Raw genomic sequence first — 18463 nt, 5'->3', positions numbered from 1 at the left:
TTCAGAGACAAGAGGGGTCTGTGAGAAAGCAGGGGTCAGGGACTTCACAGACAGTGTAACCCCAAAGTTTGAAAATGAGGATCATGTGTACATCACTCCTCGAGATGGCCTTCTGGGGAGAAGGGTTGGAAATCAAGCAGAGGATTCTCACTTTGATCCTTTGCCAGGACAGATTCTCTATCAATTACCAATTATGCTTTGAACATGACATGAAATTCTAGCGGATTCCTCTGGGTATTCTGCAGAAGACTAATTGGCTAATGTAAGACATTTTTAGATGATGAGTAGTTCCAAATGCTTCTCCCCATGATAAAGGTGCTATTCAGTCATTCCTTATAATTACATGAAAGACTACTCTGCTTAGCCTGTCTGCTCAGGGAAAATGCACTCTACCCTTGAAACTCTGTCCAAGGATTTTGCTTGCTCACAACTCTGTCTTTCTTATGGAACTGTCCTCTGCCATGGAATCTGCCTCCACTAAGGTTGTGCCCTTTAGAAGGGATGATGTGAGGATGATTGTAGCTGAACCAGGGGATTAGAGAGAGACCAGACACAAGGGGACAACACTGAATGGCTATGAGCATTGCCTGAAGTGTACCCATAACTCAACAGCACAGAAGCTTTTCTCCCTGTCTAGTTGTCCTGTCCTTACGCTTCTATAAGTATATCGCAGAATGCTTTCCACAGGAAGTCTTCTACATGCAATATTCCATCTCCACTGCTGCGTCAGGCCAACCAATTGAAGACAGTGTCCTTCTACAGAGCTGCAAAAACTTCAGGGGACTGCTCAGATGATTATTTTTCAATCCAATTCAGTAGTTTTTGATATTCATTAACAGATGATGAAGGTCATCATTGAAAATATCAACATCTTGCTCTTCTCTTCATGGCTTGCTTTCCATTGATCTGGGCAAGTGTTTGATACAGTGTAGCATTGGAGAGTAACAGGTAAGACATAGAACAGAATATGAAATGGCTCCATGGAGAATGGTAAAGGCTCCATCATCTACATCACAGGTGCTTAATTGTTAGAAGTTAAACAGACATGGTCTCACAGAGGGGCTCTAGAGGTGTCTGGATGTGATGATGCTTTTAGCTTTAAAACCTCCTGTTTTGGTTTCCTGTATATCAACAGTGACTATGCTGAGAAAGAAACTAGGAAAATGGTTCTATTCATAATAGCCTCAGAAAAAAAAACCCCAAAAAACCAAAAAAAAAAAAAAAACAAAAACAAAAAAAAACCAAAAAACAAAACCCAAACCCTAGGAGTAAAGTGAAAGAATAAAAACTATAAAACATTAAAGAAAAAAATTGCAGAAGACAGAAAGACCTCCCATGCTTATGGATTCGTAGAATTAATGTACCATGAGCCATGTGCTGGTGACTCATGCCTCTAATGGTAGATACTCAGGAGTCTGAGATCTGAGGATCACAGTTCAAAGCCAGCCTGGGCAGGAAAGTCCATGCAACTCTTACTTTCAATTAGTCAGCAAAAGCCAAAAGTGGAGCTATGGCTCAAATGGTAGAGCACTAGCCTTGAGTGAAGACGCTGAAGGACAAAACTGTCTAGGCCCTGAACTCAAGCCATGGCACTGGCATGAAAGTAGAAAAAAAAGAATTAATGTACCAAAAGCCATCTATAGATTAAGTATAATGTCCATCAGATTTGAATGGCATTCTTCCAAGAAATAGAATAATCAGTCTAGAAATTCATGTTCATAAAAGACCTACAGAACAAAAGCAATGCTGAACTAAAAGAATAATGCTGGAGATTGAAAAATGGTGACTTCAAATGATACTACAGTACCAGAGGAACAAAAGAGCAGGCTAGTGAGGAAAACAGATACACAGGCCAACGAAACAGAATAGCAGACCCCAAGATTAAGCCACATAGATACATCCATCTAATTTTTGACAAAGTTGACAAAAACACACTGGAGAAAAGACAGTCTGTTCAACAAATGGTGCTAAGAAAAATTGATTACAGACACACACAAGACAAAAAAATAAACTGTTATCATTTATCCAGTATAAAAATCAACTCCAAAACCTAAAGATATGACTTGAAACTTTAAAACACTAATGGGAAAACACGTAGAAAATGCTGGAAGATAGAGACACAGGCAATCCCTGTCTGGCTAGGTCTCTAACTGTCTAGAAAATAAGCAAGAATTAACTAAAAGGGTTAAAAAATTTCTGCACAGCAAAGGGAATAATTACTAGAACCAAAAGACAATCACAAAATGGGAGATAATCTTTGCAGCTATTCCTTGGATAAAGGATTAATACCAAGAATATACAAAGAGCTCAAAAAATTAACTTATAAACAAACAAACCAAATTAACAAATGGGGAATGAATTGAACAGATAGCTCTAAGAAGAGATACAAATGACTAAGAAATCTATGAAGAAATGTTTAAAATTCTTCCCAGGAGGGACATACAAATGAGAGGTACACTAAGACAATCTCATGCTAGTCAGAATGACAATCATTAAGAAAACAAACAACAATTGCTGGCAGGGATACAGTGAAAAACGAAACTGCATATATTGTCGGTGGAAATTTAAACTAGCATAATCACCATGGAAATCACTATGGAGATACCTCCATAGTGGCTCCATCCTATCACTCTTGGGCATATATCCAAGAAAGTTTAAATCAACATATAAAAGACACACCTGCATATTCATGATTACTGCACCTCTTTTCACAGTAACCAAAGTATGGTTTCGTCAAAGTACTCAATACCAGTGAATGGATAAAGAGTGAAGTTAGCCAAGCTCAACATGCCAACTATCACATGTTCTCACTCATATGCAGAATGTAGACTTGTACATTTACAAGTCTACGCATACTTACACATACATATATATGTATAAATAAGATGTGAATGACTGGAATTTGGGGGGGGCAATGAACGTGATGGATTAAAAAAGGAAATGATGGAGGATAAACAATATTGAAATTCATTTTGTCTGCTTGAGGACAGAATAGGAAAATTCATGGAAAGTGAATGAAGATATGGGGTAGGGGATGGGGAAAGAACAATAGAGGTGGTTAACCTGAGAAAGTTATTGTATATGCATGTGTGAATGACTCTTTGTGCAATTAACATATGCTTAAGATGAAAAATGAAATTGAATCACAGGAAAGTAAAGCAGGCTAAGTGTGTGGTAGATACCAGAAGGATGGAAAAGAGCCAATAGGAAGGGCAAAGCAGGGTGAATCGCATCAAAAGACTTTGTATTCATGTATGGAATTGGATCAGAGAGACACGGTGGAATTTTTTTTTAAGAAGTGGAGGGAGAGGGATAAAGATGTGAAGGGTAAGTAAGATCGATCAGGATAGATAGTATGCAGGTATGGAAATGTCACTAGGAAACCCCTCCCTCATACAACTAATATAGACTAATAAAAAAAAGGGAGAAAGTCTGTATTATTGTCCTCCAATAATGAACGGGGAAGTAAAATTGATATACTATCCACCTCAAAATGTTGCTGTTAATATAAAATGTAATAAAACAGGTGTTAGGTTTCTGGTGGTGTTAGGAGATCAGAGAAGGAAAACCAAGCCAAACAAAGAAATGCAAAACAAATCAAAATTCATTTTTTTCCTCTGGGCCATGTTTTGGCCTGTGACTCTGCTCCTCTGAGTGATCAGATAGAAGTTATTAGGAATGCAACATCAAGAACTCCTGAGGAATAACTCACCCATGCATGTTTTTTTTTTTAGACTAGCAAACTCTAATCCTTTTATAATAGAATCACAAATACAAATGCACATATCTGTAGGCAAAGTATATGATATGAGCATTCACTCACAACACTGCAAATACTTCTGTGTTAGTCACCTTTTTTTAATCACTGTGACAAAAATTCCTGAAATCAACAAGTTCAGAGAGGAAATATTTATGTTGGCTCATGATTTCAAGGTTCCCGGCCATAGTCAGCTGGCTCTATTGTGGCAAGGCAGAGACCTCATGGCAGAAGGACACAGTAGAGAAGCGCTGCTCACCTCCTGATACCCAGGAAGGAGAGAGAAGGCGAGGGGAGGGGAGAGGAGAGAAAGGGAGAGGAGAAAGAGGGACAGAGGAGGAAAGGAGAGAGGGGAGGAGAGAAGGGAGAGGAGGGAGAGAAAAGGAGAGGAGATGAGACAGAGAAGAGAGAAAGGAGAGGTAGGAGAGGAGAGAGAGAAGATAGAGAGGAGAGGAGAGGAGAGGGGGGAGAAAGAGGAGGGGGGAGGGAATAGACAGACACACAGATAGACAGATAGTATGACAGGAAGGGTCCAGACATAAGATATACCAAGGTAGCTTACATCCTCAGTCAGCTACTTTCTAGGTCCCATTGTCTAAAAGCCTGCTGTTAGGAATTTACTAATGGATAAATCCACGGATGAAATTAGGACTTCATGAGCAAGTTCTGAACATTTGAAACTTTTTGCAGGGAGGGCATATTTCATACTCAAGTCAAGATGATTCCCAAACCAGTTTCTGGGGGATCATTTATAGCCATTATGGACATGATCTAGATAACAGAATGAACGTCATGTATATAACCAGTGCAGACGGTCTTCATTCTTCATTGCCTGTTGACAAATTCATCCTAAGATGAACACATCGATCCACCGTTCACAGAATGTACCCTGTGGAGAGTTGGTTTTCCCCTGCCTGGGGTGAGGGGCTTCCTGGAAACTGGGGCTCACAGATTTTATATAGCAATGCCAAAGTGGATCTTGGGTAACTCATCAGTTCAGAAAAAAGATCCACACTCAAAATTCCAATGGCAGTTTCTGTCTACTGAATGCATATTACTTTTGTGCCATCATAAAATGAAGCCATTGTGAGTTAGGGACCATCTGTATCCACTAATCAGCAAAAAAAGCACTGGATGCCAAATCAACAAAGATGATGAAACTGCACAGAATTTGCTGAGTGCTGCTGCTTACTTGTCCGAGCTTGAACTTTCTGCTTCATTGTACTTGACGGAGGTAATTGGTTTGGGGCTTGAACCACAGGCTTTTGCTTCTCAAGGCTGATGCTCTACTGTTTGAGACATACCTCTATTTCTGGCTTTTTGGTGGTTAATAGAAGGTAAGAGTCCCATGGATTTTACTTCTTGGGCTGACTTTGTACATCAATCCTCCAGATTTCAGCCTCCTGAGTAACTAGAATTACAGGTGTGAACCCCTGGCCCCTGGCTTCTAATTGTAGTCTTGAGTTCTTCACACAATTACTCTATGCAAAAATGCCTTACATTTAGACATTCCATTATACTGTCTAACAGCTTTGTAGAAAAACATATCTGGAAAAAATACTGGAGTATCTGGAGCTCATACCAAATTTTCTTCATCCTCAGACTGTGGGCAGGAATGATTCTCACATGGAAAGGGCATTGTTGTAACATCCTAAGGATAATACTCTAGCATTTCCTTTCTTGATTCTTTTTAGCCTATTTAAGAGTATATTGGTTTTCACTGATACACTAGATTAAACTGGTATACTGGGTTACAGGATAATGTAACATTGCTGCATATTATATTCTTGCTAGCAATTATAATATTAATATTCTGTGTAAACAGTCTTTGTTATAATTCTGGCTGTGAAAATTAATGATGGAATCCCTAAAGTAAATGAAGCCATATATCATTTGGGCTGAAGCTTTTAAACTTTTTTCTTTTCTTCTTCTCCTGAAATCTTTGAGGTACTTTGCGAAATAAAGTTTATTTCCAGATAAATCTTGGCACAATAATTTCAGATATTCTCAAGGCAATTAGAATGTTATAGATTCTAAGAAGGTCTGCAATACAGAATGCTTAAATTGTATTTCCTATATTTATGTAATTATAGGGTACCACTTGATATAATGTGTATCACTTCCATCTTGTTCCAAGGGCTAGAAAATACAGATGTAAATATTTAATAGTTTACCATTAAATCAAGCTTCTCCACTCAAAAAGGATATACTTTTCACACACAGTGAGGCCAAAGGAGGATGCACAAAGGCGCAATGCCCACATGCATCTGATCATATAAAATAATATTTATCCAAATGAACCCCGGGAAATGGAAACAAGAGGTTTTTTTTTCTTTGTTGCTGTTTTTGTTTCTTTTCTTTTTGTCTTATTTGTTCTGTCTTTGGGAGGGTAAGGGGTCACAGAAATGGAGGGGCAAAGTGTGAAGAAATGCAGTAGTGTACTCACTGGACACTATATTGAAAATGAACTATACAGCTTCTAGTAGTGTGGAAAGCCACAGGAGGCTCATTCCTACAGAAAGTTGAGGTAGAAAGAGCAAAGGAGAAGCCAGGTGCTGGTAGCTCATGTCTGTAATCTTAGCTACTCAGGAGCTGAGATCTGAGGATCATGGTTCAAAGCCAGCCCAGGCAGGAAGCCCATGAAATTCTTATCTCTAGTTAACTACCTGTAAACCAGAAGTGGCGCTCTGGCTCAAAGTGGCAGAGAGCTAGCCTTGAGCAAAAGAAGCTCAGGAGTAGCACCCAGGCCCTGAGTTCAAGCCTCAGGACTGGTTAAAAAGAAAATACAAACAAGATGGCCCTGGTGGTTCATGCCTGTAATCTTAGCTTCTCAGGAGGCTGATATCTGAGGACCATGGTTCAAAGCCAGCCAGGGTAAGAAAGTCCATGAGACTCTGATCTCCAATAAACCACTAGAAAGCAGGAAGTGGCACAGTGGCTCAAGTGGTAGAGCGCTAGCCTTGAGCTGAAGAACTGAGGGACAGCGCCTAAGTCCAGAGTTCAGGCCCCACGACCGACAACAACAACAAAAACAAAAACAAAAGCCAAATCTCAGTCCCATCTTATTTCTCTTATTACTACCAAACCAACCACAGGAAACATTCCAGATCTTTCTTTCCCTCGAGCATACAACCACTTCCACATGCACCTTTATGATGTGTTACTTTGCCACAGGTCCACACACAATGGAGCCAACCCGTCACAGGTGGAGCCCACATCTTCCCCCTTTGTAAGCTGATTTCCCCCAGCATTTTGATTCAGAAATGGGAATCAAACACAGCTTCTTTGTGCCTATCCTCAACTTCTCTGCTTACCCACAGTCACAGTTGGCAGATTCATCCTCTTTACTCACAATAGTTGATTCCATATCTATTCCGTTCCTGCCTCCTTGTGAAGCATCTCCCCTCTCTTACATCTCTTTATGTCTTCACTGATACTATGTGAATTATCCAAGTGAGAGACATCTTACCTCTCCTCCATCCTAATAAGACCCTTGTCACAAATACGTCACTCCTCTCCAGGGTATCTGATTTTCCTCTCTTCATTTCCTAACAACTACACAAGTACCCACTACATTAGCTGCCTTCCATGCAGCCGTTACAAGTTTTGCTCTTACTGAAAGTGTCAATTTCACCATTATTTTTGTCACCTAATCTATATAACTTGTGGTCCTCATTCTTTAAGATCTCATGCTGACACCACACGGTTCAGCATTTTCTCTTCAGCGCTTTCCAATTCAGAACCTCCTGGAATCTCATTTCCAGGTGCTCCTTTAACTTTTCTGGCAATTTTTATTTTCTTCTCTTTCTCTTCCCTCTTATGCTGGCTACCAAATTCAGAAGTGTTCTTGTAAGTATGTTTTGGGGTTTTTCCATTTTCTCTAATAAACCTCCTTCACCCTCACCACTGGAAAAAAGAAAAAGATTTAGGAAGCCATGTTTCTTTTCCTAATCTCTTCTGTGATAACCAAATGGGAATTGGCAACTCAGAGCTCCATATGCCTCATGAGCAGTGTTGTACTGGGAGATGTTTAACAAGCTGGCTCTGTATATCTACATCTACATATATATATGTAGATACATATATATATATATATATATGTATATAAATCTAAGGTGCCAATTCCCATAGTGTAAAACAATTTCATTGTGGCCAATTTCAAGCTACCAGTGAGACACCATGGAACACAAGGCTAGGAAGAAGTATTCAGAGATCTGTTCTTTGAATCTTTGAGTAAGTGGATTTGGAGCTTTTCCAATTGAACAAACCCAAACTGAACTCATCTCCTATCTGAAGGAGATATTGTACTTTTCTGAGGTGATTGGTAACAATGAAGAAATCCTCCTGTCTTTTGGATTGGAGGCTTCAGTCCCACCTTTGTTATGTAGTTAGAAGTTTGGGTAACTGGCCTTAACGGGAGGGTGGACACAGAGCTGTTTTAAAGCCTTACTGACTATACATGATATTCAGCTATATACATATATATTTGTCAGTTGTGGGCTTGAACTCTGGGCCTGGGCATTGTCCCTGTGCCCTTCAGCTCAAGGCAAACACTCTACCACTTGAGCCACAGCGCCACTTCCGGTTTTCTACTGGTTTATTGGAGATAAGAATCTCAGGGACTTTCCTGCCCGGGCTGGCTTTGAACCGTGATCCTCAGATCTCAGCCTCTTGAGTAGCTAGGATGACAGGTGTGAGCCACTGGCACCCGGCCACATGATAATTTTGAGAGGCAAAGAATGTTAAATAATTTATCCCAATGTTTTCAGTTATTTGGCTTTTAAAAAAATTTAAAGCTCCATTTGATGATATGACTATGTTTCTTCATATGGGAAGGGCAGTAAAATAATAAATATTTCTTATTCAAGGGAAAGGAGAAGGAGGAGCTGTCTACATTAAAACACACACATATATACACACGTATTCACACACACACACACATTCTGTAACTCTATTTAATAGAGTCTCTTATCTACCACCTGGATTTCTCATCAGGCAACCTATCATTCTACTATATGTACCCTCTAGGTGCCATATGTTGTAATTATATACACAGCCAAGTGTTGCTCTAATTAGATCATTTGGCAAAAGAGATTGAGAAACACCATGATAGATATTTACTTGTGGAGACATAATTAACTCAGGCATAACTGAGACTAAAGTCTGAGGCTAAAACTATGCTACACAAACACCAGGATCAAACATTGTATGGTCCGAGACCTTCAGTATTTATATGACACAGACACTTCTAAGCTAGCTAGCACATTTTATTCCTAGCGAAGACCACGCGAGGAGGGACCCAAATATCTCACTTGTCTCTCCTGAGAATGCACTGAGCGCTGCCTGTCTAGGTTTAATATCCAGTCACATCACTTCAGTTCTAATTGTTCTTAATTACATGCCACTTTGGTTTGGATATTTTCATGATCACTTAAATCCATTTAATGACACAGAGCTATTGTCTCTGAACAAAGGCTCTGCTGAGGTAACTTGAAGACTTCCTTTTCTTCTTCTCTAAGGGGCTTAGCTGGTTCTAAACTGGACCTGAAATAGACCAGTATTCCTTGCTCAGGCCCCCACGACATAGCTACAAAGATGATGGCTGCCAATGTGTTACTGAACACTGCCCTTGGCTATTTATTCTACTGAGATTAAGAACACCAGCAACATTCCATGGTTTTAAAAGGGAGATAGGGGCTGGGAAGGTGGCTTAGCGGTAGAGTGCTTGCCTCACATGCATGAGGCCCTGGGTTCAATTCCTCAGCATCATATAAGCAGAAAAAACTGGAAGTGGCACTGTGGATCAAGTGGTAGAGTGCTAGCCTTGAGCTGAAGAGCTGAGGAACAGTGCCCAGGTCCAGAGTTCAGGCCCCGTGACCGAAAAAGTAAATAAATAAGTTTAAAAAAAATAAAAGGGATATAACATAAAAGGACTTTATTTCTCACTCATGAGTTTTTGCTCTTATAACTCCAGGTTTTCTCTGCAGTAGACAGAAACAGCTAACGTTGATTCTATCTACAAGGAAAACTAGTGAAGTTTTGGAATATCCGGCATTTGAATCCCATATCTAACACTACTAACCTGTGCAATCTGGGGAAAGGTAACTACGTGATTGCTTAGAGCTTTGTTTTCCTTATCTAAAAGATCCTTAACCAAAGCACTGATGTCAGAACACTTGTGGAGATTAAGAGAGAACACAAGCTGGCTTAAGCCTATAATCCTATCTACTCTGGAGGCTCAGATCTAAGGATCCCACTTTGAGGCCATTCAGGGAAGACAAATTCATGAAATTCTTATCTCCAATTAACAAGTAAAAAGCCAGAAGTGGTGGTAGAGAGCGTCTTGACAAAAAAAATAAAAAAGCCTAAAAAGCCTAGAAAGTACACGAGGCCCTAAGTTCAAGCCCAATATTGGCACAAAAATTAAAACAGAAAAAGAAAACATATAGTCTCCTTAGCAAAGGGCATAGCAAAGACTATTACTACTCAGCAATGCTACTGAAAATGGTGATGGTGGCTGACAATGATTGCTTTTATAGAGATAAAAAATAATAGCCATGAGATAAACAAGAAATACCAGATAAGAGCCAAAGAAAGAAGTTAATGGAATCTCCCAGGCTCTTGAAGCCTAAGATTTATTCATGAATCCATCAGTGACAAAGGGAGATCAAAGCCTCATTTCAGGTTAATGGCGAGAAGAATCCCAAGAGCTTCTTACAGCTAAGCTGACTCCAGATGTTTCTGTCACCACTACTTTATGTCCATCTAACCTAATTTCTGAATGTTACTAATGTCTTAAGAAACCTGTGGCATCTCACTAGTGATGACTGTTCTTGTATTTCTTCTACCTACATTCAGCAGCTACCACGCCTTCCCCTATATGCAGTGCTTGTAGATGGGTTGCTCATGTATGTCCTCCATATCCAATGTGTATCAGACCCACATGGGAAGTTTTCCCCTCTCAGGATCCCTTTCTTTATTTCCTATTGGGAACCAGTTTGGGCAGATCCTCCCTGGTCCTGATGTCTTTGTCCTCAGGGCATTCCTGCACTGTTGGGCTTCTGTTTGGAATATATTATATTAATTGGATTATATAATTTGTGCTTCAATAGCAGTCCCGAGTTGATGAATGGTGGTCTCAAATACATAATATATGTTATATAAGTTATATAAACATATATTATAACTTATAATATGTTATAACATATATGTTATATATAATATATATTATATATAATATGATGCATGTTATATTTGTTAAAGCCAGTCTTATGATTTCTCTATTCTCCTTCAACTATGGTAGGCCATTTGTAATTTGTATAATCACACAACTAAAAATAAAAAGACTATATGAAACAGCCTATTATAAACCATATATCTGCAGTCAGGAGTGATTGACCACTTTACTGTGTTATTGAACTATGGAGTTGTTCAGTGGATTGGGTATCTACTTTCTTCTCTGCTTCTACCATCCATCCCTCTCCTTCTGTGTCTTCACATTTAAACCTCTCCTATCAGAGTTGGACTTCTCCAAAGAAGCTCTTTGCTACTCTAGAGAAGAAAAATGACTCAGTCCTCCAACCAAATATATTTTCCCAGAGGAAGTGACAGTTTCAATCAAAAGCTTATCACAAAGGAAATCGAAGTCAAATCATAATGGAATAAGAAATCCAGTCAGAGAGGAAGACCATGTTACTATGAGGATGTTTCAGTACCTTGTGTTTCCAGAAACGTTTCTGAGTTAGAGCAGGAGTAGGCAAAGTTGTTAAGTACCTGAGAGTAAATATTTGTAGCCTGTGTGCACTGAGTAGGTTCTGTCCTTGTGGTGAGAGCCATGGATGATTTGTCAATGGCTGCATCTGGCTGTGCTCAATAAAACTTCATTTGTAGGCAGTGAAATTTGACATTCATATAATTTTCATGTGTCCCAAAATGTTATTTTTCCTTTGATGCATTTCCTATCATTAAAATTTTAAACTCAGCCCCAGCTTGCTGACAATATAAACACAGGTGGAGGGATATCCCGGGCCTGTGGGTGGTAGCTTTTGTCAAATCCTGGAAAAGATCATTGAGGAGAGAAAAACAAACAACCCAAAACCCCCAACCAAATACTTCCTGTTCAAAGGCTTTGTGTCATTGGAGGAACTGAAAGAAGCTGAAGATAACCCAGAACTAAGTGGGAGAGAGAAAGAGGTGAGAGACAGATTAGTCACGTGTTGGTACATAAGCCGAGGTCTATAGAAATTCTCCAATGTGCTGTCACCCCTAGCTGTGCATTAGAGCTACTTGGAATTTTTTTTTTAATTCCAGATTCCTGGGTGCATTGGAATTTCTGAGACAACACCTCTGGGGATAGAAAGTAGGATTTGGCACTTAAAAATGTACCTAGTCAGTTTGGAATTACCACTGCATCTTTTCTGCGGGGATGCAGCAATGTCGTCCTAGAAAAGTCAAATGATTTCCCAGTGGGGTGCACAGTTACTTATGCAGACATTACCTGTGTACAAAGACAAAACTCAAATGATCAAGGACAAAAGAAGAAAAAAACCAAGCCCACTCTCTCTCGGGTCTCTAGTGAAACAAAAGCTCCTCTGTTCACCACGCTTTGTTCCACTTGATTATAAGGAATTCACCAGGCTGAATGATTCCTGTGCAAAGACCCCATTTCCTTTCACACAGCTCTCTTTCAGGATGTTCCATACACTGAAATTACCCACCATCACCTTCTCCACTGAGATCGCGGAGAATCAGGTGAGTTGAGTTATCTGGTTCAAAGATATTTCATGCTTATTTCATGCTAAGCACACTGAGAGGATGAAGTCTGTCTGTGAGCCCCAAGCCAAACACTATCTCTCCTCAGCCTCCTTTCAGCCTTTCCAGGGACATGAACCCTAACTTATCACATCCACAAACCTAATTTCTTTTCTTCTTTTGTTTTTATTTTTTTGTCAGTGGTGGGGCTTGAACTCTGGGCCTGGGCGCTGTCCCTGTGCTCTTCAGCTCAAGGTGAGCGCTCTACAGCTTGCACCATAGCGTCACTTCCAGTTTTCTAATGGTTTATTGGAGGTAAGATTCTCACGGTCTTTCCTGCCTGGGCTGGCTTTGAACCATGATCCTCAGATCTCAGCCTCCTGAGTAGCCAGGATTATAGGCGTGAGCCACTGGCACCGGGCCACAAACCTAACTTCTAACCATGATGGGATGGAAACTTTTTGCTCTTGAGAGGACTATTGAAGTTGTTTTGTCCTTCTTTGGATGTCACTTATAGACTCCTGAGTTAAATTATAGGAGGTCCATAATATCAAATACATCTGGTATAGCAGAAGTCTACCACCGATACGGCAGGAATTTCACTCTATCTAGTGCCCAGAGGTGTGATGTGAGGAGGGTCGTGGAACTTTTGGGTGTGAGGACTGGGTCTAAGGGCATTGGGTAGAGAGGTTTAATAGTTGCAAAGTTTAGATAAGAAAAAGCAGGATGGAACCAACTAGAATCAGGACAGAGGACTGGCTAGGAAAGAGAGCGGTTTGGATGGAGAAACACCAGAGGGCTTTTATGAAATCAGGTATTGGGTTCAGCTTAAAGAGTTTTCTGTATGAATCCCATGTTCAGGTCTTGAGCTACAACCCAGGCTCGGCTGCATGCATAAAACAGGGAGAGGCCAGTCTCAGGCAGGTGCTGCCTAACTGCCATCATTCTATCAACCCCTGACCAGAATCCTACATTATGTACCACACTAAAGGAGAAAAGACTCTGGCTGACCCTAAAGTTCATAGAGTCTGCCAAAAGAAATCACAGCTATCAACAAATGCATCGAGACAAACATTTTCAACCAAATGTCCCTAAAAGAGGAGCTTAAAGCAGTTGCTATTTTACTCAGGGCCTTAAGAGACCCAAGCTGAGGTAATGGGAGAGAGTTCTAGGTTCTGGTTAGGAAGGCAGAATAAGCTCTATTTCCATAACTTTACATACAATCTGGAAGTGACACACAGAACCACCAGGAAGCAGGGCACCAGACCCCAACCAGAGCAGTGAGGCTGTGTGGCTTTGATATTGTTTTGCCTCTAAGGCAGGATTTCCATTATTATGGAGATGAACTGCCTCTAATTATTGCAATAACATAATTGTTCCCCTGGGCAGAATTCCTAATCACAGAGCTGTATAGCTCAGCAGCAACTGTAAGAGATATCCTGAGGGCAGGTTTCTCATTAAGAGCACACAGACCGACATTCAGCCTCCAGAAGAGAGGCAGAATGCCGGAAGCAATAAACTTCCCTTTCCTTGCTAGGATCCAGAGGCCTTCTGGGAAAATCCCTGCCATCACTTGGCTCTGCCTCCCAGACTACCAGCATTTTTAGATCTGGCTTTTACACCTTGCAGCCCTATGCGGGGATTTCCTTCCGTGTCTTACACGAATTTCAACTCTTTTCAAGGCCTTTGGGAAGACTGGCAAATTAAGGCCATGATCTAATTTCACCTTGAAGGCAGGTGTCAGTGTCTCTTGACAATGCAGGAACATGAATTTTGCTCCTGTTTGGGTTGAATACTTTCACAGAATGATGCCAAGACTTGATCTGATTATACTGGGGGACCTGGCCATTTCACTCTGGAAAGGCGAGGAAAGACTCTGAGTGAATGCTAAGTGCAATTTTATTGAGTCTTCAAAACTGGTCCGCAGGGCCTTTAAAGTGCTCTGCCTAAGGCCGTGTGAAGACTCAGACAGATCAGGAGGCATTTGAGTATTTTGTTTAATGCCTCCAACACCTGCTTCTTTTTGCACTTTTCTGCCCACTTGGCTTCAGTCTGTCACTTTGGGGAGTGTTACCACCTCCTTCACTCTCCAGCTTTCTGATCCCATCATGCAATGCTTCCACAGTCATACTCTGCACACAACGGTCCTTCAGGTCTCCTTCACTGGATCAACTCATACGCCTTTATGCTTTTGGTAGTACTAGGGTTTGAACTTAGGCCCTTGCATTTTCTAGGCAAGCAACTATACCATGGGAACCATGCTGTCAACCCTTTCCAGTTTGAATGTTCATGCTTGGCTTAATATAGATAAAGCTGGTGTCAATATACATGAAATTGCTAAAGCAAACGGAAAACCAAAACAAGAAAGTTATCAATACACTTTAAGACAATTAACATAGTAACCAGCAACTTGTGGCTCACACATATAATATTAGGTATCTCTTAAGATTGAGGTTCAAAGCCAGCCTGGGCAGGAAAGTCCCATGAGACTCTTATCTCTAATTAAACACTAAAAACCTGACTCAAGTGGGAGAGGGCTAGTCTTGAGCAAAAGAGCTCAGGAACAGCACCTAAGCCCTAGGTTTAAGCCCCAGGACCTGAACAACAACAACCAAATTAACTTGTTAATACTAAGCCAGTAATTTTGCATCTATATCCATGAAATTAACTACAACATCACCATATGATTAAATAATACAAAACGTTTGAAGTTTTAAAATGCTGCTAGGATTTTGCTATCAAGGATTTTGCTATAAAGTAACATCTAGACAGTTGAAATTTGAATTAAACATAATTTAGTAAGTAGAGGTTGGCTACATCTTTCAAAACACAGAATTTATGGAGAACATTAATAAGAAGACAAGCTGCTTACTAATAAAACTTCTGTTTCACTGTGTTAATTAAGGGATCAACTTTTTTTTAATTTAAAGGTTAAAAAATATATATTTTTCTAGTACTAGGGCTTGAATTCAGGGCCTCATGCACTTGCTTGGCTTTTCTGCTCAAGGCTATCATGCTACATTTGAGCCATACCTCCACTTCTGGCTTTTGGATGGTTAACTAGAAAGATGAGTCTCATTCATCTGTCTGCTTAGTTGGCTTTGAACCAGGAGCCTTAGATCTCAACCTCCTGAATGGCTCGGATTATAGGTATGAGCCACCAGTGCCCAACTTCAATGTTGATTGTGAAGATTCTACATTTCGAGAGAGTCGAAGAAAAGAAGGAAGTGGGTTAAAACTCCTACTCAACATAGATAACCTTTGTATTGGTCTATGATGTCAATATTTTCCTCCAATAGGGATTTTAAAAGTTTTCATTCCTAAGTCCCATTTATGATTGCTTTTTCTCCCTCATTCATCCATTTTCTTCTCTACAAAAAAAGTAAAATTAGTGCTATTACTCCTCTGACAATGAATAAGCTGCAGCAAAATGTTTCTTGGTTTAGGCGGTTATCATAAATTACGAAATCTTTGGAGGTGCTTACATCTCTCCCGCAAGTTAAAAACCAGTGGCCTGCCCATGGAATCACCTTTAGTCTCTGGCTATATGGTCCATCTTGTTCTTAGATCAAAGTTTTAGAAAGTAGCTTTGGACATTAAAAAAGGTAGAAGTTCAAATAAAACCCAAATATTTACCTTCTCTTGGAAACTAATATTGGGGTGAGGCACAAGAACTGTGTGTCTATATGGCTGAGTGGCAAGTGCTCCATCATTCCGTATTTTATTACACCTGGCTAGTTTTTGAATGCATTGACATAGCCAGATTCGGTCTATTGGGTGAATGCATTCAGAGGGAAGAGCAAGGAGGAGTGGGCCCTGAGCAGACAGCGCCCTGTGGAGACGGGAGCGTTAATATTGATGATTTATGATTAGCTGGGTGACACTGGAGGTGGAATTGCATAATGGCTGGGGGAGGATTCTGCCATTTAGTGCCAAATAAGTGCTGGAGCCTATTTGGACCCTACGAATCCCATTAAGAGTACAAGGAACAAAACCTGCATGGAGAAAAGCTCAAAATAAGTCAGAAACAAGCAAATTCACTCATCCTACAGAATTCTATACCAACGGTGAAGCTATAGCAATGAGAAGCAGCCATGAATATGATTCCAGATAGTAGATGCATATATGTATAGAGTTCTTACTTCATATAAGAATAGAGAAAAATTGTATTTCCCCTCTTGGTATCTGGGCCACGTGACTTATTTTGGTCAGTTTAGTAAAGTGAAGTGATTCATTTCTGGGCTGAACCATTAAGAACCCATGCGTTTTAGGCCTTTACCCTTTTGCAATGTACTATTTTGCTGCTTTAGTCCAATATGGATTATTTACAATAGTAGCATAGTTTATTCTCCTCCTTATTGATCTACAATAATTATTCTAACCTCATTCATTCATTGATTTGGATTTCAATTTTCTTTAATCCTTATTATTATTTTCTTACTATTGTATCTTTAAATCAGCTTAAAACTAAAATCTTTAAAAATGTAGACTTATTCTAAGTAACTCACATAGTATATCCTTGTTAATTTCTATTATGTAAAAAGCAAATATCTAATTATTAAGAGTGATCCTACCAGACTTTGGGATACAATGAGGTAAAACAGGAAATAGATCACATGATTAAGGCTGGCGGAAAAAAAAAGGCTCTCCATTTCTAAGTTTGGCTCAAAATTTGAATGTTGTGACAATATTCAGACTTTCATATTGTCTTTCTGATCTACTAGGACTCACAAAATATATATGAATTTAATATGTGTTTAAATATAACATCATAAATAAAAGCAGACTGGTTTAAAAAAATCATTAGAAAGGACAACATCATCAGTGCAATGATCTAATTTGTATATGCAAATTCAAAGGTGTACAGGTGTAAAAAGGTAGACACACACATTTTTATAGTCTTCTTATTGCATCCTTGAGTACTTGACCTTTAGCATCAATTAAAATAATTATGTATACAGCTGGTAAATCCTGTCTTATGGGTGACAAACACAGACTCATGCATAATTACCATTTTCCAGCAGATTGAATACATTACAGGAAAAGGTAGGCCTATTTTATGGAGGTGACAGCCAAGACAAGGTCTTAGAGATAGGCACCCTTTGATACAATCTGATGTCAAACCTTAAGTGAACCACATACATATTTACAGTGCATACACCACGTGATTCCTAAAAGCAATTCATCTGTAATAGGAAAGTTGCGGTAGAAAGAGTTTAGACATTAGGAAAAACAACTATTGCCTCAAAGAGATATAACTAACGTAAGGGGGAAAAGCACAAGGAGAATAAGCTGCTAAATACACACCAAGTTTTGGAATTGGAGATATTTATAACCTCAAACAGAGGGGGAAGAATAATGAGAGACAAAGTGACCATTGCCAAATATCTGAAGAGTTTTCACAGCAAAGAAGATTCACACTTTGAACATACTAAAAGATGTAGGATGGGGAAGAGTGGGCAAATCAACAGTGGTATTTTAGGCTAAAATTAGGGAGGATATTTCTAGTTCCTCACCTGCAGATAGCTCTGTAAATCTTCCCTCCCTCCCTTCCTCTCTCCTTCTCTCCCTCCCTCGCTGTATGATTTACCATCTCCCTTATACAGATCAAGTCTTAAGCTAATATTTTCTTAGGCATATCAGATAATAAATCCCTTCCTATATTAATAACAAATGAACCAATTATTGCAGGTTAAGCAAATAGTAGAAGTATTTCCAGCCAGTACCTTTCATTTTCTCTGAGTGTCTCCCTTCCTTTCCTCCAGGTGTAGACAGGTCTTGGTGATGCTTTTGGTTTACATTCAATGACAACTTCACCCCCCACTTTGACAAGAGTCACCCTTTTCAAGAGTGTTCTTGAGAAATCGGGACCTTCGGCTGGAAGACAGGTGGAAAGTAAAATAATGTATTATTATGAAAGGAAACAAACACCCATAAGATCATTTTGGGGTACAT

General features: G+C 39.7%; 1 protein-coding gene across 5 annotated transcripts in view; it reads right to left on the bottom strand.

The window, feature by feature from the left end:
• The window catches only part of Cntn4 (contactin 4), a 793681-nt gene that overhangs the window by 109075 nt on the left and 666143 nt on the right, over positions 1-18463 (bottom strand). For all 5 annotated transcript variants that reach the window (XM_070018985.1, XM_070018989.1, XM_070018986.1 and 2 more), the window contains one exon: positions 18235-18385. In XM_070018985.1, coding sequence (XP_069875086.1) covers positions 18235-18385 — 151 coding nt within the window. The remainder of the gene's footprint in view (positions 1-18234; positions 18386-18463) is intronic.

This window comes from Dipodomys merriami, unplaced genomic scaffold (assembly GCF_024711535.1).
Source record: "Dipodomys merriami isolate MVZ:Mamm:240054 unplaced genomic scaffold, mDipMer1.0.p SCAF_13, whole genome shotgun sequence".
Classification (NCBI taxonomy): Eukaryota; Metazoa; Chordata; class Mammalia; order Rodentia; family Heteromyidae; genus Dipodomys; species Dipodomys merriami.
Note: the sequence above shows the minus strand (reverse complement) of the source record. Positions and strands in the feature narration are given on the sequence as shown.